Below are 23,417 nucleotides of genomic sequence, written 5' to 3' on the forward strand. Positions count from 1 at the left end.
TTTCTGAGGCTCCACAGTGTGAGAGGAGAGCCAGACTTAAGCATCTTCCCATTTGAAAGCACGTTGTTTGTATGGTGTGTCCTTTATTTGAGGTGGAGATGAGGAATTAGGAGTTAAAACCAATAAAACAGGCCTTCCTAACTTAGGAAATGAGAGTGATTTCCAGGAAACTTGCTCCTTGACTGTTTTCCAATTCATTCTTACAGGGAAGATGAAAAACAGATAACAAAATGGAAATATCTTCTCCATCTCTCAATGCTTGAGGCTGAATATCCACAGAACTTTTCTTCCTACATTGGATGGGAGACTGACGGATGATGCTACTGCCCAGCAGTGTTCCCCCTTGTATCATGACCACTGGTTGTAAACTGGGTGCTTCTTTCCTGTTTTCACTGAGATCACTCATGGTTCTTTGGCTCTGTCCCTCAGTTTCCCTCTGTCAGATGGCCTCCCGGGATGCTTCTGTTCCTGGGTGTGGTGGAGTAATTGCTGAAGTTCAGATGGACTTGGGTGGGGCTGTTTGACTCAGATGACATCAAAGGTGGGTACTTCCTCAGGGAATAGGGACAGGAAATGGTCAGAAATAGTATCTGTGCAGACTATATGGAGAGGATGCATGTCACGGAGTGATTCCAACATTGTCAGAATGAACGTTATTCTCTGGTATCATAGACTCACCTATCAGGGAGATGATTAGCCAGAGAAAACCCAGACTTCTGATAAGTGTCTTTATAGGTGGATTAAATAGCGTAACCACAGGTAGGGGGTAGATCACGACCATGGAGAGTGGTTTAACCATGAGTGAGAAAGAGTCTTTGCTTATATTTTCCATGGGATACAAGTATTTTCGTGTGAGAAACACTTTCTAAAGTTAACCATTCTGAGTACCCAGAAGTCACTTTTCTTCTGAAATGAGGGATTGTTTTGGCTCTCAATGCTCTTATGCTGAATCTGACTGAAGAGCTGTAAGGATGCCCACCTAATGCACCCCTGGTATTTTACCAAAACTAATGGGTTTGCCTCTTGACCAGAGCAGAGCAGAAAAGCACAACCAAGGCAGAAGTAGGTGAAGAAAGGTTTATTACTTGCACAAGCAATGCAGAACACCAGGGATGTCTGCCAAAGCAGTGTCTCCCCAAACAAGGGTTTAAGCGGCTCCCTTTATTAAGTCTTAGTGCAGTCCATGAATATTCAGTTAAGGAAAAGGCAGGAGATCAGGGTTTATTGCCTAACAGTCATGTTCCTTTAAGCCTCATGCATAGATGTACACACGGTACTATGTATATTGCATAATCTAGAAATGGTCGCTTGGTCCCTCTCAGAGGAGAAGAATTTAAAATGTTATTGACATTATAATAGGGACAGTGCAGTTTGAGGCGGCTAGAACTGGCTTCAGCTAGCTTGCTTGTGGGAACCTTCTGTGGTTAGGCTCTTCCTGAAACTTTCTGTCTGCAAAACACTCAACGGATAATAGTTTTGATAAGATCCTCTGTACTCTTTCTTTGCCTAGTTCCCTGGTCACAGTGTCTGTGCCTGTGTGCGTATCTGGCAAAACTGTCAGACTCCAGCTGTCAACAAAGATCAACATGGAGAGAGACTAATTATTGCATACGGTGAGATGAGTTTCTGTTGTGTGTGTTTATAAAGAAAGATCTCAGTTGCACAAGTCGCCTCCCAACAATACCTTTCAAAGCAAATGTCCCTGCATAGCATAACTTCTGGTTGGCTTTCTGCTCAGACACCTAACCTCAGGGGGCTGTCACGGACACACAAGGGGGCGAGTCTCGCGAACTGTCCAATCAGAGGCGGCGCCAGAGCAGGTGGGTGGGGCGAAGCTCCAACCACCCGGAAGTTGCTGACGCTCCAGCCACGCTGGGCACCGAGTCTCCCCGCCATTAAAGGCTCTACCTGGCTGTGTCGCCTGTTGTGTTGAGTTGTGACCTGCACCGACCGCGGGAGTCATAGGAGGGACGCCAGGGGACCCAGGAAACCTAGAAATGGTGAGAGTTCGGGCCCAGAGTCAGGATTTGGGGGAGGCGTGTCTGGTGCAACGTGGACTTCCCTTCCCGCTCCTGCCGTTAACGGTCCCTGGTGGCTCTGCAGCAGCCCCTGTCACCCTGTGACCTGCACTGGCCGTGGGGGTCGTAGGAAGGACTCAGGGGACCCAGGAGCCCTAGAAATGGTGAGTGTGCGGCCCCGGGGTGAGGACGCGGGAGGAGGGGCTGGTGGGAAGCGGCCGGGCGGACCCGGCCTCCCGCGGTACCCTCCGGGGTCTGCTGCCCCGAGTCCGCGGTGGCGCCGCTCGGCCCTCGGGCCCCTCCGGCCGCAGTGTGGGGACGGGGCCGGCAGCCGGGCCCCAGGCGTCCTGTGGTCCCTGAGAGCGGCGACTTGGGCCGGAGCGTCTCTGGGCCGCTGTGCGCCCGCAGCCCCGTGTGTCCCAGATGGTGCGGGGCCTGCGGGAGGGTCCGCAGGTCAGTCGGGCCTCGGTCTCCGGGTCCGTGCGCGGAGGGGCTGCGGTCTGTGGGTCCCCAGTGCTTCCTTTCTCCCAAGGGGCAATCGTTTTCTTCTGAATTTTCCATATATTTGGGGAGCAGGGTCTCAATCCACGACCCTGTCCCCCCAGTCTAGGTCTTCCCAGGGCTGACAACAAATGCCTGAATTCTCAGTCTCTCCCTACATTCCTAAATGCCACGTTTCTGCCTCCGATTCACAGCATTATTATCAACTGTTAGTCCTCGGCAGATTTGAAACAGATCCAACATTTAATTGTTTATCATTTTGTCACGGTCAAGGGATGGCTGTTTTTAAGAGATTTATTTCGTGTGTGTGGATACTTTACATGAGAGAAAAGCAGCCTATAACCGCCTGGAAGTACGTTGCATGAAATCCTCGTGCGTCTCCCCCAGGATCTTCCTGGGCACAGACATCCTGTGGGAAGTCCTCTGGGTGCAGGTTCCTCTTGAGAAAGTTTCCTGGATGATCTGTCATGTCAGCACTGTCCCTACCTGAGTTGGTCTCCTTTAAATGACAATGAATTTATTTTCGTCTCAATTTTTCAATGAATAAAAATTTATGTAATCAATATGGTTTGAAAAACAGTGTAAAATGTTTCCAAAGAGGCAAGAAAGAGGTGAATTTGGGAAAAAATAAAATATTCCAGTTTTACCTTGCATGTACTAAATTCTTCTTTCCTTTTTTTCCTCCCATTGTGGGTAGTAATATTCTGACTTCTGTTTCTTTTTTTTTAATCAGCATCAGCAATTCTTTATTTTTTTTTAAATTGGCTCCTGAGCTAACATCTGTTGCCAGTATTCTCTTTTTTTCTTCTTCTTCTCCCCAAAGCCCCCCAGTACATAGTTGTATATTCTAGTTGTGAGTGCCTCTGGTTGTGCTGTGCTTTCATTTTGGGTGAGTTCAAATGGATTTCCAGGGCTTAGACTTGCAGACCTAAAGTGTTCAAGTAGGATTAATCTTTTATTAAAAATTTCTTGTCATAGAAATAATACTATATTAACATCTTTTTTCCGCAAAATGCAACATGTTCTTGTGGGGTTTCCTGTTGAGTCAGCAAAGTGCCATATAATTTTGTTCCCTTATTTCCACATAAAGACTGGTTTGAGTGTTTTAGCTGGATTGTTCAAACACTGGGTTTGTGTATTTAAAATATCAGTGATGGTCCAAAAAATTCCAGTGGGGGCAGAGGCCTGAGAGCAGTGTCTCTAAGCTGAGGCCCCCTGGAGCCTGCAGAGGGAAGGCCTTGAAGGCCCAGCTGTTCTTCCTGGGGAGCCTCCCCTGCAGGTGTCCTACTGCTCACACCCCCATGGAAGGAGCCTTTATCCTGAGAGGAGCTGCAGAGCCCTGGAAAGCTAGAGGTGTACGTGCTCACGGGGTGGGGAGTGACGCCCTTTCTGAGGTTGTCACTTTGGTCCTCTTGGGCCTGTTTCTAGACATAACTGGAGTTTTGCATCCACAGTGTAGGTGTACTCAGAGTAATTTGTTTACACTGAGAAAGTCTGTGAGAGTCAGGAGCTCTGGGTCCTGGATTAGGGCCCATTAATCTGGGGGGTCCATCTGAGTCAGAACCTTAAACTGGATCCAGCTGAGTTTCCTCACTGTGAGAATGGAGCCTGAGAGAGGGAGCATGTGCACTGTTCCCTGGGGAGAGGAGGGTGTGTGGGGCTCCCAGAGCTCCTTCCTGTGGCTGCTCAGGTGCCCTCCCCTCCTTCTCCAGGGACTGACCCCCTCCAGGGCTCTGTCTCCACCAGGAGAGTCAGGAACACGGGACCTTCTGAGTGTGGCTTTCCTTCTGTCCTGTGGGAAGCAGGCTGCTCATCTGAGCTGATTCCAGTATTTGTGTTTCTTCCCTTTGGATTCCTTTATCAATGGACTAGGGCAGCCCTTTGGCTCTAGTTTCCCTCAGCACATGGGCCCTGAGACTGCGAATTGATGAGAGAGAGGATGTGAGGAAAGCAAGCATATTTTCCAGTTTTAGGTCAGCTTTTCTATGTGAATGCCTCTACAGACTCTAGAAATTTAAAAGGCTAAAATAATTGAAATTCTATTTGAATTGACGTGAGGAAAACTTCTGAAAGCTTATGTAAATCTTCGAAAATCGAATATATTTAAGACTTTAAACTCAATCCCTGATTGTGTTATAACATGCTACTTAGTCCTGAAAATACTCCCGGTGTGAGATATAGGAGAAGGACAAACTAGGATGTTACATATCCTTTTAGTAAAAAGAGGTCCAAAAATTTTGTTTTCTATGGTTTACACTTTTGTAACTGGTAGTGTGTAAAGGAGTTAAATCTTAGAATGGTTTCTTAGGTATGAGTTAAAATTAAAGACTATAAATATCTTTGTTTATTTGAAATAAATCTGTAAGACAGCAAAGTCTAACTTAAGAAGACTCACTGCCATATCCTGGTCCCCTCCAGCGCTGTTACTCCAGCCACCCCCAAATACACAGTTTTGATCATTTCTTGAGATCCTGTTAGTGCTTATATAATCCAATTGAGAATGCATGTTCTTACACACTTTGTCCTCATAATGAGCAGTCGGACTCCACATTTTGGGTGACTGCTCACAGCTTAAGCCTCACCCACCCTGTTCCCCTCGTGCCCCCACCTGGACAAGCTGAGGAGAAGACTGGGTGCTCTCTCCTCTAGAGCAGGCAGGAGATTCCCACCACCCCAGCCCCTGCCTGTGTGCAGAGCTCTTGCCCCGGCCCCACCCCCAGGCCAGGCTCCATTCCTTGCTGTCTGAGCCCTGTCGGAGCTGCGTGAGAGGCCAGCCCTGCCCTCTCCTCAGACCTCTATTATGTGAGTCCTAAGCCTCTTCCTACCCTGTGTGTGGGGGGCTGTGTGTTCTACGCTGGCATCAGTCTCAACAAGGGAACCACCACTCTGCAGGTGGCCATAACAGCTGGCGCCCTGAGCAGCATTTTCAAACTTGACTTCCACCTGTGGGTCTGTCTTCTCTTGCTCTGACTTGCTTCCCTGGTCTGCTGCCTGGTGGCGGCATGCACTGTGGGCTGCTGTTTGCTGGGGAGCCTGTGCTGTGAGCTGTGCTGCCCCTTGTTGCATTGTTGACCCACCAAGCTCACTTCTAGGTTCAGCTGAACAGAGTTGGCAGTTTCAAGACTTTATAAGCATTTGGGAGCAGAGCTATGGGATTGGGGCCTCCTTTAATGAGTCCTGGGTCAGTGTCTTTGCTGGGACTTACCTGTGTGTTAGGGTGAGTCTGTGACAGATGCTTGTGGGCCTGACATACCCAGGGATGGGGGTAGCAGACAGGGACTATACCCTGTGCAGGAGATGGGTCACTTCTGAGAGGGCTGTCATTTAAAAAAAAGAGGGGAAAAGGCAGGCAGCAGGTGGCAGGCTGAGTCCACACTCCTAACACCAGAGGGCTCCCCAGGCCCCTTCAGTACCTCTGCTGCTGCCCCTGCCTCTACTGCCGCAAAGATCCTGACCTTCAGGGTTAGAGGGAACACACTCATGGCACCTCTCTGGCACAAGGTATTAGTTCGAACCTGACTTAAGCCCAGAGTTTAAACCTTATAAAGCAACCGGTTGTCACGGGGGATGCTCCTAACCCTGATGGCACTGCTTTGAGGCTCTTGGGTGGGAAAAAATTTATATATACCCGGGTAGAGAGACAATCCTTCCCCTGGTTTTTCTCATGACGAAGGAAACAAAACAGGAAAGATTAGGAGGAAGGAAACAAGAGATAAAATACTGAAACAGGGTCCACAATTTGACCTAGTTGGAAATCCAGAATAAACTGAAAGAATTTACATAGCAAAACAGATAAGTGTACACTGAGTGGCTTTTGGGCCTCTACACCCTAGGTTCTGAATGAATTTTGCTCTCTGATGTGATGCACCAATTCAGAAACCTTCAAGCAGTTAATCAACACTAGGTGTCAAATGACAGTTATACCTGGGATCCCACTAAATTTAAGGAAGGGGCCCCTGATGATCTTAGGGGTATTAATGAATATGATATAGAGGACAAATAGAAATATTTCATCTTTAGCCATCAGAACTATGGTCTCACCTGAATTCTCCATGGTCTTAAGACCCATTGTCCTAAAATATCCCATAGTGAGCTGGGAAGCTCTGAATGAATGATCAAGAATTACAATGAAATGAAGTCTTTGCCACTTATAAGTTGGCTTGACAAATTGGGACTCCAGTGACCTTACCCCCAAAAGAAAGTAGTTAATATGGCCCAATATAAATTACACAGGGCCTTGAAGGATTGAAAACTGTATAGAAAACCTACTTAGTGGGGGCCAGCCCCATGCCGAGTGGTTAAGTTCACACGTTCCACCTCAGGGGCCCAGGGTTTCATTGGTTCGGATCCTGGGCATGGACCTACCATTGCTCATCAGGCCATGCTGAGGTGGCATCCCACATAGCACAACTAGAAGGACCTACAACTAGAATATACAACTATATTCTGGGGGGCTTTGAGGAAAAGAAGAAAAAAAATAGATTGGCGACAGATGTTAGCGGAGGACCAATCTTTAAGAAAAAGAAAATCTAGTTAGTGAAGGGTTAGTGCTTATTTTACAGCCCAGTTTGTCCTATTATTAAACCTGGAAAGAATGGATGACCCCTCAGAGTGGTTTACCTCAACTCGAGGCTGTGGATGCACCACACAGACCTCTGTCCCCAGTCCCCACAGTGTGGAAATTACTGACCACAGCCAATCAGCAATTGATAAATATCCTGCTCTCACAGGTCTGGCTAAGTCAATTCTGTCCAGTCCTGTGTCCACAGCCTCTCAGCTGCACTTGGCCTTCCCCTCTGAAGGGGCATGATGCCCCTTTACTGGGTTATTCTCATGGATCTTCCACACCTGTGCCCTCCCACAGTCATTGCAGGAGGGATCTGAACTGCATCCTGCTTTCTGCAAGAACACAGGTATGACATTACATTAATGACATCTCCTCTGAGGACATTCAGAACATACAAATATTGAAAAAGGGAGCTCAGGAAAACTGGATGGCATGTTGCCATTCATATAATGTGAGGCCCTGACAACTTGGTTAAATTTCTGGAAATCATTTGATGATGTGAGACTCAGTCCTTCTCTGACACCATGAAGAAATAGGTATTGTTCCTCTAAGCAACCACATCTACTAGGTTCTTTTGTTCCAGAGGTAACATACTTATTATATACAAATTTTACTTGAGCCTATTTGTGCTGTTACTTGCAAATTTCCCACCTAGAATGGGCACCCTACCATGAAAGTGTGGAGACTCTCTCCAAATTGTCATACAACCAACACTCCTGTTAGTTCTCTCAGAGACTCCTTCACTATGAAGGCCTCAGTGACCCTCTGTCATGCCTCCTGGGGTCCCTATGGTGGCCTTAAGTTGTCCATAAGCTTCTGGTGCAAGAACCTGCCCTAGGCCCTACACTGTATATGCCATTAGAGCCGCAGTGACCTCTACTTATGAAGTTATTCTGAAAGTAGATGGCCCTGAGCTGTGACCTTCTATCCAGCAACCCACTTTGCCTTGGGACTTAGAAGCAGCACTCTAAGAGCTCAGCATGGCTACTGAGACCCCCTGGAGAAAGGATGGAGCCAAACCTGGGCCCTCTGGGATATCCTACCTACAGGAGGGGGTGGTCTTCCCTGTGCTCATTCTCCTGCCAGGTCGTTTTGAAGGAGGTCACCCATTTCATCATTGATCATTGTTTTCCTACCATCCAATACATTTTAAACACTGTTAGAGGAACTGCTCAGGTGTAGATGTAAACAATGGACAGCAATACCGGAAGTCCTGCATTTCTGGGATTAAAAGCAATGGTTCCCCATAAAGATAAAGAGATAGACATAGTTTATCATCATTTTAGCCATAGTTAAACGTTTTCCTACATGTGCTATTTGATCATGATCCAGACACATGGTCATCTGCAAATTGACACTTCCAATTGCTTTGGCCCATGGATATTTGTGATATTTATGTTTCTGTTTAACATAACCTATGGATTGAATTGCCTTTTGATACAGCATATCATTTTGCTGCAATTCATACTGGGTGACACAATTTGAACCCCATGAAACCTTTGAGTTTCTCCTGTTTTCAGGAAGGGTTCTGGTCATCTGCACAGTGGTAGCCCATCCTACGTTTTCCTATGAGTAGAGTGACATATATGCAAGTTCAATATGATGTCTGGTCACAGTGCTAAAAAGAGCTATGAGTGTTTAGAGGGTAATGATCCAAGCAATAACTGAGGCGAGCTGTAGACAGACACACAGTATCATTTTGAGTAATGTCCTATGTGCTGGGAAAGGAGGTGAATTTGTCATCCTCAAACTGGGAAATTTTCTATGCCTTTCTATAAGAGGAGTAGCTGGGAGGTTTTTGTTTCAATGATTCACAAAGCCCCCAAAGCCCATTTTTGCTATTTTCAGGAATCATTTCCATATGTTTACATTTCCAGGAGATGTTTTAGAAGACAGGGTAAAACATGCCAGCTTTTGTTTTATTAAGCAACAACAAAAATCCAAAATTGTTCCTTTTTTAGTGTTCATTTGTGTTTTCTTAGCAGTGTAGTATTTTTATAACTATGTATCTCATTTGACCCCTGTCCCCATCCTTTCTCCCCTGATGCAAACGAAGAATGTTAAGCATGGGGTCTTGCCCAAATTCACATAGCTCATAATAGTGGAATCTCTTAGTTTTGAAGGCATAATGTGTGCCCTGTCCTGGGCAATGTAAAAAACTTCAAACTCACAACAGCACAAGGTTATATAATTATACCGTTTTCCAAATATGGCATCAGAGTTTCCAAGTAGGACTCATAAGACAACATGGTGTTCTACTTATATGACATTCTGGAAAAAGCAAAGGTATAGGAACCTAAACAGATCAATTCTTAAGCATGAGAGGGTTCAGTACAAATGGGCACCACGAGACTATTCCTTTGTGGTGATGGAGTGTTCTCCATCCTGATGGTGGTATAAGTATACATGTGTGAAATCTCACAACTACTCTTAAAATAGTATGTGTATATATGAAAACAATTAATAGAAAACAACACAAAAATGTTTTCACATACTAGGAGAATGTTAAACTCTCCTGAGCTTTGCTTGCTATGTGTGCCGCACTTCCTTGCACCACCTTGGGTTCCTTCTTCAGAAAAAGAGGAAGGACTGGGGAAGAAGGACATAGGCCACTATAGACTGTTCCTGATGCCCAGTCTGAAGTTAGAAAGCTCCCTCTAGGGCTACATCTGCCCTGGTGTCATTCACATAACTGGTGAGAAAGTGATAGGGCTCCTGGCCTCCATCTTTGAGTTGACACCCGGTTTCTCAGGTCATATCCTGGGAATGCGGTGGTCTGAAACATAAAGGTGCATCTGACACGTCTCCACACATAGGATCTGCCTGGGTACATCCTCATCTAACCCTTGGGCATCAACCTCATGTCTTCCCAGAGCGGGTCTTGAGGCCGTTTCCAGCTCTTGAGTTTCCCATCTCAAGCCTACTCTGTGCCTCCTTGCTGGGAATATGTTTAAATGCAACACCTGTCCCACTCCGCAAATGTTCTTTGTGGTGTTGACCTTAAAGCTGAAAGAGCCAGTAAAGTATTCTACAAGTAAAATGAGTTTATTCGGGAATAGCAGAGGAGGTACAATTCAGGACATGCAAACTGTGGTGAATCATAGGCAGGTAGGGAGAACAGAACAGATGGGCTTGTTTTCATAGAGGACAGGAGGAAGCTGGGAGGGGCTGTTTGGAACAGCAGTCCATTGAAGGAGAATGAGAGTTCAGCATGGTGAGAGTGGCTGAGTGTGGTGGCTTCTCATTGGCTGGGCTGTTGCTGGGCAAGGAGAAATTCTGCATCCTCCTGCTGAGGTCTATAAAGTAAGCTTCCTCTTGCTGGGGAAAGGGAGGTTCACTTCTTTCGTTTGAGGCCTGCAAGGTGTGGTGAATATCAGTGCATAAGATCTCCCCCTTCAGGGCTTCCTGACTCCATTTTAAATGAGATTTCCTGTATTTGTTTTCACATTTGCAACCCCAGGTGACTGTGAAGTGAGGCAATGGCAGAACCCAGAACCCATGTCATGAGGCACAGGCCCCTGGAACAGTACTCCCCACTGTCACATACACATCCCCTCTGCACCAACAAGCACAGTTTCACTCTTGTATAGTCTCAATACCACCAATAATGTCAAAGTGATGTCCTGCCTTGTCCGAGCTCTGGGAGTCCCTCAGGTGCCCAGCTGTACCTAAATCACTCTCCTGAGATCTCTGGCACGTTCCACCCTGTGGTTTCAGTGGCTCATGTGCTGACCATGCCCGGCTCCCTCACCTCAGAACCTGCCCCCAGAGTTTGGAGCCCACCCACCAAGGCTGGTGCTTTCTGTTTTTGGGAACAGGACTCATCCTCATTAGTTCCAGCCCTGAGGCCTGTGGGGAATGGTGATCTCAGCCAGACTTTCTGCAGTTGGGGGCCCCCCTCCCTTCACTTGGATCCCACGCCGAAAGATGTGGCACAAATGGTGGGGATTTACATCTTTCCTGAAGTGCGCTGGTGTTGCCCCCTCCTTTGTTGGACACCATGCCCACTGTTTCTTGAAGGGAAGAGGCAGAAATGAGCCAGGCCACATCTCAATGTGCTCTTGCAACAACTTCTAGTACTTTCCTGAATCCACAAGGTGATGTCTCTGTGGCTGAGAGAACTGGGGTCTGAGGTCCCAAGGCCTCCACCCCAACGAGTGAACATTCCAGGGAGGGCAGTGATCAAGGCCTTGGTAAGGACCCTTGTGAGGTTTTTGAGCAGGTGAGACCTCACGGAGTGTTGGGTCTCAGACCTCAGAGACTGCAGTGGAGGATACAGTGGCTGGGTGAGGACACACAGACCTTTGTTGTCCGCACTGAACTTCCACTGGGAAAGCAAAGTGAGGAAGGGGCAGGTGGTGAGGGGCGCATTTCTGGAAGGGATCATAGCAGCGTGAGGGTCTGGAACACAGTGATCACTGCAGCCATCGCGGGCCCTGACTCTCCCTCTCAGGGCCTGGGCTGTGTGTCTCTGGGCTTTTATCTCTGAGGATCTGTAACTTTGGGTGTCTGTGTGTGGGTGTGTGCACATGTGTGTCCAGTGAGGAAGCCTGTGTGATTTTGTCTGTCTGGGGGGCTGTGTGTGTATGTCCTTAAAATCTGGAACGCTGTTATGTCATTTGGTGCCTAACTGCCCTGGTAGCTCCTCCCTCACCATGTTGAAATGAACTGACGTGAGCAGACAAATCCTTGTCTTCTTTCTGATTGTATCAGTCATGTGTTTTATTTTCTGTCTCTTAAGATGTTTTGACATCTTGGGGGTCCTCTCAGACATAGGGAGACCCTGCACCTCCCAGGGGCACCTCATTCCACATTGGCGGTGGACAGCTTGTCTGGAGCAGACCTCTCGTGCATACCGCCCGATCCAGTGCCCTGTCCCTACAGACCTCCTGTCTGCCTCTCACACACCAGACAGTATTCCCTGCCCTAAACCCACCCAGGGCCAGGTGCCAGATGACTGAGGACCATCCCTAGGCCCCAGAGGCTGCTGGGATTGTTCAAAGCAGCCAGTCCTGAGCTGCTCACTCTGCCCTGACTCACATTTCCTGTGGGACCCAAATGAAGGCTGTGGCCTAGGTTTGTGTCCCACTCCTGATTCTGCCTCCTGAGCAACCCTGATGCAGCCCCTGTCACCTGCCTGGCACGGTGTGCTCCTTATCTAGAGAAGTGTAACTAACAAAATTTTTCAATGTCATTGAACAGTCTATGTTGTCACTTAGTCACTTCCATAAATTAAAATCTCAAGGGCACAAATTGGACACTGATCCTGAGGAGAAAGTGTTCAGTGAAGGTGGTGGAGCCACCGTGGGAGGACGGAGTGAGGTCTGTAGGAATGTGAGTCCACAGCAGAGCTGATGTTTCCCAAGGAGCCTGCAGCAGGGGACATGGGGGCTGAGCGAGGAGATGCTCACCTTTGGTCCCCTCACTGAGCCCACGATAGAAAAGCAAAGGGACAATTCATGATAAGTAGGTTTTTTGGGTGCATTTATAGCAGTGAGGATGTCTCCAGCCATTTTAGGAACTGACAAAATTGTGCCACTTGAGACTTCACGGATGGACCTTGAGATATATTAAGTGAAATAAGTGAAAGGCAAACACTACATGATTTCACTCATGTGGAAGATAAACAAATACATGGACAATGGGCACAAATATATGGTGATGGATAAAAATTAGATTATTGGTGGTTAGCACAGTGCAGTCTGTACAGCAACTGATAAATAATAACTTACACTTGAAATTTCACAGTTATAAACCACTATGACTTCAATAAAGTAATTAAAAGAAATAAAAAGAATAAAAGGCTGTATTATTCCTAAGGAAAATGAATTCCTGTTTTAATGGATGTGAGGAAAAGTACTTAGATTTCTCTTTTCATTGATATGAAGAAACAGGTAAAAGCTTAGGTAAATCTTTGGAATTCCTAGTTTATTTCAGTGCTTAATTGCAAGCCCCTGCTGTAATATAATATGCTGCTCCTTCCTGAAAATATCCCCAGTGTAAATATAGTGGAGGGACAAACTATCATGCCCCTTGTCCTATAAGTTAGAAAGGGGTTGTAATGTTTTTATTTTCTGCAGTTTTATATTAGTTTTTAAAGGATTATATCTTGGAGTGGTTTCTTATGTAGAAAAGTTAATTTTAAAAAGCAGAAGTTAATTAAAAATAATAATCAACCATAGGAAGATATGTGTATATAAATTTCTCTCTTTATTTTAAATAAATAATGCATGAGGTTAAAAAAATTCCTAATTGAGGAACTAACTCCCCGCCTGCGCGTCCTGCCCCGCTCCTCTGCTCTTGCTCCAGCCTCCCTCACGTGACCCGTTTTGCTCACTGCTTCACCATCCTGTTAGTGTTTCTTTATATAAAAACAAGCCAGTATGAATGCCTATTTTTCTTAGCCATTTTTTCTTGTAATGAGTAGCCAGGGTTCACAGATTTGCTGTTTGACCACGGAAAATGTAAGCCTCCCCCTCCCTTTCCTCCTGGGCCTTCTTCCCTGGACAGGCTGATGAAGAAAGCCTGGAGGCTCCTGTACTGTGGGCTGCTGCTTGCTGGGCAGCTCCTCCTGGGCGCTGTGCTGCCCTGTGTGGCATTGTTGACCCCACCAAGCCTGGGTTCTATATACAGAGGACTCTGAGCTGGCAGTTTAAGTTCCCTTGGGAGCAGGAGTCTGGGGATGGAGCCCTCCTTAACGTGGTCCTGGGTTATGTCTTTGCTGGAAAGTATCTATGTGTTTAGAATGAAGGTGAGACTGAGGCTGGAGTCACTTTGTCAGTACAAGGAGTCTGGGGCTTCAAGGATGATCATACCCTGTGAATGAGCTGAGCCCATCAGGTGGTCACTGGTTAAAGAGCAATTGTTTTAGAGAGAAAGAAGAGACAGGAAAATGCAGCCAGTAGGTGGCAAGATTGCAGAGGGCTCACCAGTTCCCCTAAATAACTCTGCTGCTGCCCCCACATCTATTACCAGAAAGATCCTGACCCTCTGGGTGAGAATGGAGGACACCCAGAGTCTGAGTTTGGCACAACAAAGGGATTAGTTCAAAACCAACTTAGGCCTGGGTTCCTTACACTCTATAAAGCAACCACTTGTCATGGAGGAGGCCTCTGACCCTGACGGCAGTGATGTGAGGCTCTCAGAGGAGGACCTTAAGTTGTCCATAGGCTTCTGATGCAAATAACTGCCCCACGTCCCACACTATATGTCATTAGAGCTGCTATTATCACCAGGTACTGAGATCTCTTGAAAATAGAGGCTCTCATAAGAACTGAGCATGTGACCCTCTACCGAGGTGCCTATTATGTCTTTGGCCCTGGGGACAGCCTCATAATATGATAGAGGCTAACCTTGGCCCTGCAGATTATGCCACCTGCAGGAGGGGCAGGGCCTTTCTTCAGTTGTTAAGAGCCGTGAGGGTGATGGAGGAGGTCAGCCATCTCCCAGACACCTTGGTTCCCGGGGTAGTTCCATGGGATTACCTGAATGCACAGCACTGGGGAGTGCATGGACTTTGAGGACAACAATACACCTTCATACATGATGGAGCTCAGTGGAGAGTTGCTGCTCTTTAACCCATAATTGGGACATCCCAGATGAAGAACTAAACCCAGGTGTCGCAAGAGCTAACCAAACATCAGGCAGTCATCTAACTACTGGCCAAAAATTGGCCTCATCTGCATATGTTCATAACCTCTTGGTTGGTTGTCTGAGAGATGCCTGTTTGTGGTAAAAGAACTATAGGAATCTCTTGACTCAGAGATACCCAATATAGAAATCCAGGAAACACTTGTCTGTACATTACTAGGTCTACAATGCAAGGACTCACCAGGACACTCATTATCCACCTTGGAGTTCTGACACTACTGATAGTGACCATGGTGCTTCTCAGAGGATACAGTGCTGTGCTCCCCAAAAAGGCATTTGATGGAAGTTTCCCCTCCCTCATGGGTCTCAGGCTCATAGAGCACCAGACTGGCTTGTTGAGATCAGTTGAATGACAGATGTCCTCTTTCACTTATCAGGGGTGAATTGTAATGCATCTGTCTTCATCTTGTTTTGGAAAGACTTCAGTTCTTTTAGAGCAGTTGTTTACAGAAAAAATTGACCAGAATTTACAGAGAGTTCCCGCAATAACCCTTCTCTCTGCCTCCACACAGTTTGCACTATTTTTCACATTTTGTATTACTGTGGTACATTAGTTACAATTTCCAAACCATATTGATGCGTTACAGTGCACAGTGCACATTAGCATTGATTCTGTGTTGTACAACGTGTGGGTTTTGGCAAATGTATAATAACGTGGACCCATCGTTTCTGTATCATGGAGTGTAGTTTCGCTTCCCTGAAACTCCCCTGTGCTCCACCTGTTGAGTCATCCCTCCCTCCAACCTCCAAACCCTTCACAACCAAAGGTCTTTCTACTGGCTCATGCTTTTTTTTGTCTTTTCCAGAATGTCATATACTTGGAATCATACACTGCATAGCCTTGTCACATTGGCTTCTTTCCCTTAGCAGTATGCTTTTAAGGTGCCTCCATGTGTTTTCATGGCTTGATACCTCATTTCTTTTATCACTGAACAGTATTTCATTGTATGGAGGCACCACTGATTCTCTATTCAACACTTGAAGGACATCTTGTTTAAAATTCTCTCTCTTGCCAATTATGAATAAAGTACCTATAAACACTCATATGTCAGTTTTGTGTGAACATAAAGTTTCAACTTATTTGGAAGAATACCAAGGAACCATACTGCTGGATCTTACTCTCTGTACCAGCAATGTATTTTGTTTTGAGAGAAACCCCCCGTTTTCCGCTGTGGCATACGAAATTTCATTTCCATTTCCACCAGCAATGAATGAGGATTACCTGTAGCTTTGCATCTTCACCAATATTTGGTGTTGTGAGTGTTTTGAGTTTTAACCCATTTAATAAGATTTTAATGATACCTCGTTGTTTTATTTGCAATTTCCCAATGACATTTGAAGAGGAGCATGTTTTCATATTGCTTTCTTCCCATCTATGTATGGTCTTCGGTGAGCTGTCTGATCAGATTTTTTTCCCTGTTTTTAAATTGGGTTGTTTGTCTTCTGAGTGTTGAATTTTAAGAGTCCTTTGGACATTTCAAATACCACTCATTTTTCTGATGTTTTACGAAGATTTTCTCTTATTCTGTAAATTATGTTTTTATTCTCTTAACACTCTTTCTCAGAGCAGGAGTTTTTCATTTTAATGAAGTAAATTTTTTGTTTTTTTCTTTTGTGGACCTTCCTTTTTGATTTTGTATCTAAAAAGTCATCTCCAAACCCAGTGTCATCTAGATTTTCTCTGCTGTTATCTTCCAGGAGTGTATTCCTTTGGCATTTTACATTTAGATCTGTGATGAGTTTTGACTTAATTTTTGTGAAAGATGTAAGGCCTGTGTCTACATTTGTTTTGTGTGTTTGTATGTGGATATCCATTTCCACCACTGTCTGTTTAGAAGACTTTCTTTTCCATTTGAATTGCCTTCCCTTCTTTGTCAAAGATCAGTTGACTCTATTTGTGTGTGTCTCTAAGGAAATGAATTCACTCACATATCCTTCAACCTTGCTATACGCTCATTAATTCCAGGATGTGTTGTAAATTCTTTCAGAGGTTTCACAGAGACAATCATGCCATATGGATCAGATGTTATACATTTAGCTACAGGGTTCATAAAGATGTTCTTTCTTAAGTAGAAGTTCCCCACTATTAGTTGTTTTTTTATCATAAGTGGATGTTGTATTTTATCAAATCCTTTTTTATTTTCATTTTCCCCTCCTTTCCTTTCTGATATTAGTGATTTCCATCTTCCCTTTTTTCTTTATCTTGACTAGAGGCTTATCAATTTTATTAGTCTGTCAAAAAAACAGACTTTTTTTGTTTTAATTTTCTCTGGTGATTTCCACAATGATATTAATTTATTTTCTAATTTTTATTATTTCTTTTTTGTCGTTACTTTGGGTTTAATTTGCTGTTGATTTTCTTGTTTCCTAAGGTAGATGTTTACATTATTGTTTATGGATCTTTGGTTTTCCAGTATATTTGTTCCATGACATAAATTTTCCCCTAGGCACTGTTTTTGCTGCATCCAGGAACCTTTGGTATGTTGTGTTTTTATTTCATTTTGTTCAAAATGAGGTTTTATTTTTCTTGAGACTTCTTTGTTGATCCTATGTATTATTTAGTAGTGTGTTGTTGAATCTCCACATATATGGGGTTTTTCCAGCTATCGTGTTGTTATTGAGTTCTAGATGAATGTCTAGGTGGTGTGAGAGCATCTTTTGTATGATTTCTGTTCTTTCTGATTTGTTAAGGTGTGCTTTATATCCCACAGTGTGGTTTATCTTGCTGAATCTTCCACGTGAACTTGAGAAAAGTGTATATTCTGCTGTTGTGTGTGAGTATTCCATAGATTACAGTGAAATTCAGTTGTTCCACAGTGCTGTTCAGGTCACCTCTGTCTTCCTCTTTTCCTGCCTCCTGGAATTTATAATCCGTGATCAGAAGGTGTTGAGTTCTACATCTATACTACTGGATTCATCTATTTCTCCTTGTATTCTATCAGTTCTTGCCTCATGTGTTTTGCCCCTCTCTTGTTATGCATGTACACACTAAGGGTTGCTGTGCCTTCCGGGAGAATAGACCCCTCTATCTACTGATAGATGCCTCTCTCCATCTCTGAATTTTCCTTGGTTTGGAATCCACATCGTCTATAATTTGTATACCCAGGGCAGATTTCTTTTGATCAGCATTGGTATGGTATAATTTTCTCCATCCCTTTACCTTTCATCTATCTATGTCTTTATTTTTAAGTGGGGTTTCTTGTAGACAAGATATAATTGTGGTTTTTGAAATCTGATGTTACTGTATGTTTCAGTTGTATTGAGACTATTGATGACTAAAATTGTTATTGATATAGCTGGATTAATATTTACCCAATTTTTTAGTGTTTTCTATTTTTTGCCCTTGATTTTTGTTTCTTTTTGTCTTCCATCTTTTTTCTACCTTCTCCTGTTGAAATTGAGCATTTTCTCTGATTGTTTTTTTCTCCTCTCTTAACATATCACACATTTTAGAAAGGAATTTTTTGATGATTGCCCTTGAGTATTCAGCATACATTTATAAGTAACCCACCTTCTCTCCCAGATAATAGTATACCACTTCTCTGTGTGCAAGTACCTCGTAACACATTCTTCCCAATTTCCCCATCCATGTCCCTTGTCACATTGCTATCATTTATATCACTTGTACATAAGGTTCGCATTACCAAATATATTGTTGCTAATATTATTTTAAAGTCATCTGTTACATTAATTATAAGAAATATAAATGATATTTTACTTTAATTTTTTTCTTTTTCTAATCCTCTACCTTTATTATTTACATTCTTTCTAAGTTTTTGAAAATTTCATTCAGTGTAGATGTACTCATGACAAATTTCCTCAATTTTTCTCTCATAAAATCCTTATTTCTCCTTTGTTTTTGAAGGATAATTTTGCTTGACAGAGAATTCTAGGAGACTTTTTTTTATTTTCAAAACTTTAAATATTTCGCTCTACCCTGTTCTTGCCTGCATGGTTTTTGAAGAACTCCAATTTATTTCAAATCTGTTTCTTTATACGTAAAGTGTGTTTCTTCTCTGGTGTTTCTCAATATATTCTCGGTCTTTAATTTTTCTCTATTTTGAATATGATATTCTTGGTCATGCCCTTTTGTAATTTATCATGTTTAGTGTCCTCTGAGCTTCCTGGATGTGCAGTTACCAGCTCTCATTAATTTTAGGATATTTTGGTGATTAATACTTCACTTCTTTCTTCTGTTTCTTTCTGTCTTCCTTTTACTTCAGATATTCCCCTTATGTATATTTGAAACTTTCTGTTAAAGAGAGTTGTCATAAATTTCATGGAAATTGTCTTCTTTTTGTTCTTGCATTGGACTCTCGTTGAAATAGGTTTTATGTTTAGTACAGGCCTTGATGAAAACAGAATATCTGAGACATAGTCCAAAATGCCATTTTTTTCCTTTTCCCTAATTTTGGAGACACTGGTTTGCCCTAGGACCTGAAGCCTCTCATGCATCTAAGAAGAGTTGTTTATTTCTAGTTTGTTCATTTTTCTTCTCGTGAGATCAAGAATGAGAGCTTCTAAGTTCCTTAAGTGCAGGATCAGAAGTTGGCAGGGCGTCATCTAGAGTGGCTGGATGGGAAACACTTCCTCTTGAAGTTCAGGAATGGAGATTCTTTTTTTGGAGGAAAACACTAATCAATCCTTCACATTTTTTATAATCATGGGCAAATTGACCATCAAAGCTTTGTGGACGTCAGTGAACTCCCATGCAATCTGCAGCTCTTAACCTGTTCCTCAAGGGCAGCAACGCCAAGGGTACATTGTTAGCAACTGACTGGAAAGAGCTCTTATGGCACATTATTATCTCACTATGTGTTCTAAAAATTGGTTGGAAGTAGCCTTGAGGCACATGAGTATAGAGATCTTATGGTCTAAGTTGTCATGCCTTCTTCCTTGTTTCTGAGCTCTAAGTTCCAAATAATGTTCTAGCCCCATCTAATCATGTAGAGAAAAGAACTGAGTCTATGATAAATTTTACTCAAATTAAAAGTGATACTTCCCCACAAGAATATTTACATTCAGCCAGCTGCATCTGCTTACTTACTTGTAATGATTTCCTGGAGTACTTAAAACAATGTGGCCAGCTGTGCTTTGTTAAAAGTTTGATTTCTACAGGTCTCCTGGACTTTCTGTTTGGTGATGGGAGTAGACAAAAAAGCTTCCACTTCTTCACTATGTCATTATCCATTGAAATCTCATGCACATTTTATCCTCTGCCTTATGAACTGCTGTAACTTGTGGGTAAGAAGGAAGAAGATGAAGGAATTTTTCTCATAAGGAATCATTAGTCTTAAAATGATACTTGTTTCATCTGTATGACATTTCTGTCATTTCCCAAGATACTCTGGACCCTGCTGTTTGTTACAAAGAAATATGATGTAATGTGATAACAGTAAAAATGTGTAAATAATTTCCATTTTGTGGTGTTGAGGATGCTGTTAAATTGATAAGGAAGTATGTACAGAAAAGCAGTGAGTTTTTGATGATCACAAAATAGAATAAATATTTAGCGATGACAGAATCATACGTAACCTTCCTACAAATGGAATATAGATCTCCAGTGCTGTCAGTCTTATTCAGCCTTCTCTGCACGTATTTCTGATATTTTAGGACTCAGTAGCCATTGAGGATGTGGCTGTGAGCTTCACCCCAGAGGAGTGGGCTTTACTGGATTCTTCACAGAAGAAACTCTACAGAGAAGTGATGTGGGAAACCTTCAAGAACCTTGAATCAATAGGTAAGAATGAGGATATTTCTTCACTTTGTCAATTAGAAAACAAGTGTTTCTCACCCATCAACATTGTTTGAAGATGTAGAATGTGGAAAGGAGGGGATGTTGGTAAATAAATTAGAAAGGTCATGGCTCATTATGGACTTAGAATCTGAGAATTTTTCTATCATTACTAATATCTTTGGTGTCACCTTTTCAGTCTGCATTTCAGGACGAACAAGGGAAATTCTTCGTATTGAAGATCAGTACAAAAACCAGGAGAGAAAGCTAAGGTAAGTCACACTCACAATAGAAAGCAGTGTCTCAGGTGAGAATCCTGGTAAGTATGAAATTTTAGAAAGAAAGAAAGAAAACAAATAACCTTTGCTTCAGGTTTAGCTATTCTTAGAAAATGTTCATAAAACATACCTTCTGAAATGTAATATAGAGGTTCAGCTTTTAGAAAATAATTCACTTGGACAAAGTATTAATAAACCCTATATAGGAGTATCACTGTTTGGATAATAGGAAGGGTGAAGGCCTCTTGCAAAGCGTTCAGTGTATTCAATTTCAAAGAATTCAGATAAGATGGAAAACCTAAACTTTTCCTATAAATCATAATAAATATAACAAATATAATAACATTATAAAGAAATCATTTATAATTTGCTCCTCATTTTTACAGAAATCACATGGTAGAGAGAGACTGTGAAAGTCAAGAGGGCGGTGAATGTGGAGAAAACTTCAGCCGTATTCCAAATCTCAATCTGAACAAGAAAACTACTGCAGCAAAACCATGCAAATGCAGTGCATGTGGAAAAGTCTTCGGGCATCATTCATCCCTTAGTAGGCATGTTAGATGTCACACTGAACACACACATGACTATCAAAAATATGGAGAGAAGCCATATAAATGTAAGGAATGTGGGAAAGCCTTCACTTTTCCCAGTGTTCTTCAAAGACATGAAAGAACTCATACTGGAGAGAAACCTTATGAATGTAAAAAATGCAGTAAAGCCTTCAGTAGATTCAGTTCTCTTCAAAGACATGAAGGAACTCATACTGGAGAGAAACACTATGAATGTAAAAAATGCAGTAAAGCCTTCAGGTCTTCCAGTTATCTTCAAATACATGAAAGAATTCATACTGGAGAGAAACCCTACGTATGTAAAGAATGTGGGAAAGCCTTTACATCTCTTTCAAGTCTTCAGTCACACATGATCTTTCACACTGGAGATGGACCTTATAAATGTAAGGAATGTGAGAAAGTATTCATTTCTCCCAGTGCGTTGCAAAAACATGAAAAGAGGCACACTGGAGAGAAACCCTATGAATGTAAAGAATGTAGGAAAGCCTTCAGTTCTGTTAAAGGTTTCCAAATACATGAAAGAAATCATACTGGAGAGAAACCATATGAATGTAAAAAATGTAGTAAAGCATTTAGTTGTCTTAGTACTCTTCAAACACATGAGAGACACCACACTGGAGAGAAACCCTTTGAATGTAAGGAATGTGGGAAAGCCTTTATTGCTCTCACAAACCTTCGATTACACATGGTCACTCACACTGGAGATGGACCTTATAAATGCAAGAAATGTGACAAAGTATTCATTTATCCCAGTTCATTCCGAATACATGAAAGAAGTCACACTGGAGAGAAACCCTATGAATGTAAAGAATGTGGGAAAGCCTTCAGTTTGTACACTAACTTAAAAATACACCAAAGAACTCACACAGAGAGAACATCCCATGTATGTAAGGAATGTAGTAAGGCTTTTATTTCTCTTCAAGCTCTCCAAATACATGAAAGAAATCACACTGGGGAGAAACCCTATGAATGTAAACAATGCAGTAAGGCGTTCAGTAGACTCAGTTCTCTTCGAAGACATGAAGGAACTCATCCTGGAGACAAACCCTATGAATGTAAAAAATGCAGTAAAGCCTTCACTTCCTCCAGGTCTCTTCAAATACATGAAAGAATTCATACTGGAGAGAAACCCTATAAATGTAAGGAATGTGGGAGAATCTTTACTGCTCCCTCAAGTCTTCGATCACACATGATCTTTCACACTGGAGATGGACCTTATAATTGTAAGGAATGTGAGAAAGCATTCATTTCTCCCAGATCATTTCAAAGACATGAAAGAACTCACTCTGGAGAGAAACCCTATAAATGTAAAAAATGCAATAAAGCATTCACTTCTTCCAGTTCTCTTCAACTACATGAAAGAACTCATACTGGAGAGAAACCCTGTGAATGTCAGGAAAATCTGAAAGCCTTTATTTCTCATGAAAACTTTTGAGGATATGCAAGAATGACACTAGAGGGAAAACCATATAAATGTAAAGAATGTAGGAAAGCCTTTTGTCATCTGAGTTCTTTCTGAGGGATGGAAGGATTCACTTGACAAAAACCTCTTGAATGTAGATACCATGGGAAAGATTTCAGTTGGCCGACATCCTTCTATGTGAAATCCCTAACAAAAAGAAATATAAATGTAAGTCATGTGAGAAAGCTTGATGGAAATTAATTTGTATAATATTCTAGAAAACTTTCAACATGAAAGAGTTGTTATAAAAGTTGTAAATATATTGTGCTTAGCAAGCCTCTTAAACTGCAACAATGGATTCTAGATTTCTATTAATTACTTTCAGAAATGAATATTGAGGTGAGATAATTTTGCAAGTCATCTTTCATCTTAGAGTACTTTTTCCTTAAATCAGTTAATAATATTTTCTCTTTAATTTTTTTAATAATGTTTTAATTGTTCTGTGTTAAGGGACCATTGAAAAATGATAGTTTTTGTTTGTTGGAATTTTCTTACTGGCTTTGCATTGCCATCCTGGAAATGCCTAATCCATTGTATATATTGTTCCTTTCTTAGAGAAAGGTCCTATTTTGGGGTGGTGGGTATAGCTGCCTTCTTTTGTTTTCTGTACTGTTCAACAGTTGGAATAAATTTTTATG

At 42.7% G+C, this 23,417-nt stretch overlaps 1 protein-coding gene across 3 annotated transcripts; it reads left to right on the forward strand.

Moving 5' to 3' along the window:
• The first annotated feature begins 1,883 nt into the window (after nucleotides 1–1,883).
• LOC124252372 (zinc finger protein 709-like) lies at nucleotides 1,884–23,417 on the forward strand. Of its 3 annotated transcripts, XM_046685769.1 has the most exons (5): nucleotides 1,884–2,000; nucleotides 2,104–2,182; nucleotides 20,350–20,476; nucleotides 20,670–20,742; nucleotides 21,135–23,417. In XM_046685769.1, exons 2-5 carry the CDS (start codon nucleotides 2,180–2,182, stop codon nucleotides 22,750–22,752), a joined length of 1,821 nt encoding a protein of 606 aa, XP_046541725.1. In that variant the 5' UTR covers nucleotides 1,884–2,000; nucleotides 2,104–2,179; the 3' UTR covers nucleotides 22,753–23,417. The 3 variants fall into 3 exon arrangements, with proteins under 3 accessions (XP_046541725.1, XP_046541723.1, XP_046541724.1); XM_046685767.1 differs by lacking the exon at nucleotides 2,104–2,182; XM_046685768.1 differs by lacking the exon at nucleotides 1,884–2,000 and having other exon boundaries at nucleotides 2,017–2,182.

This window comes from Equus quagga, chromosome 14 (genome assembly GCF_021613505.1).
Source record: "Equus quagga isolate Etosha38 chromosome 14, UCLA_HA_Equagga_1.0, whole genome shotgun sequence".
NCBI lineage: Eukaryota > Metazoa > Chordata > Mammalia > Perissodactyla > Equidae > Equus > Equus quagga.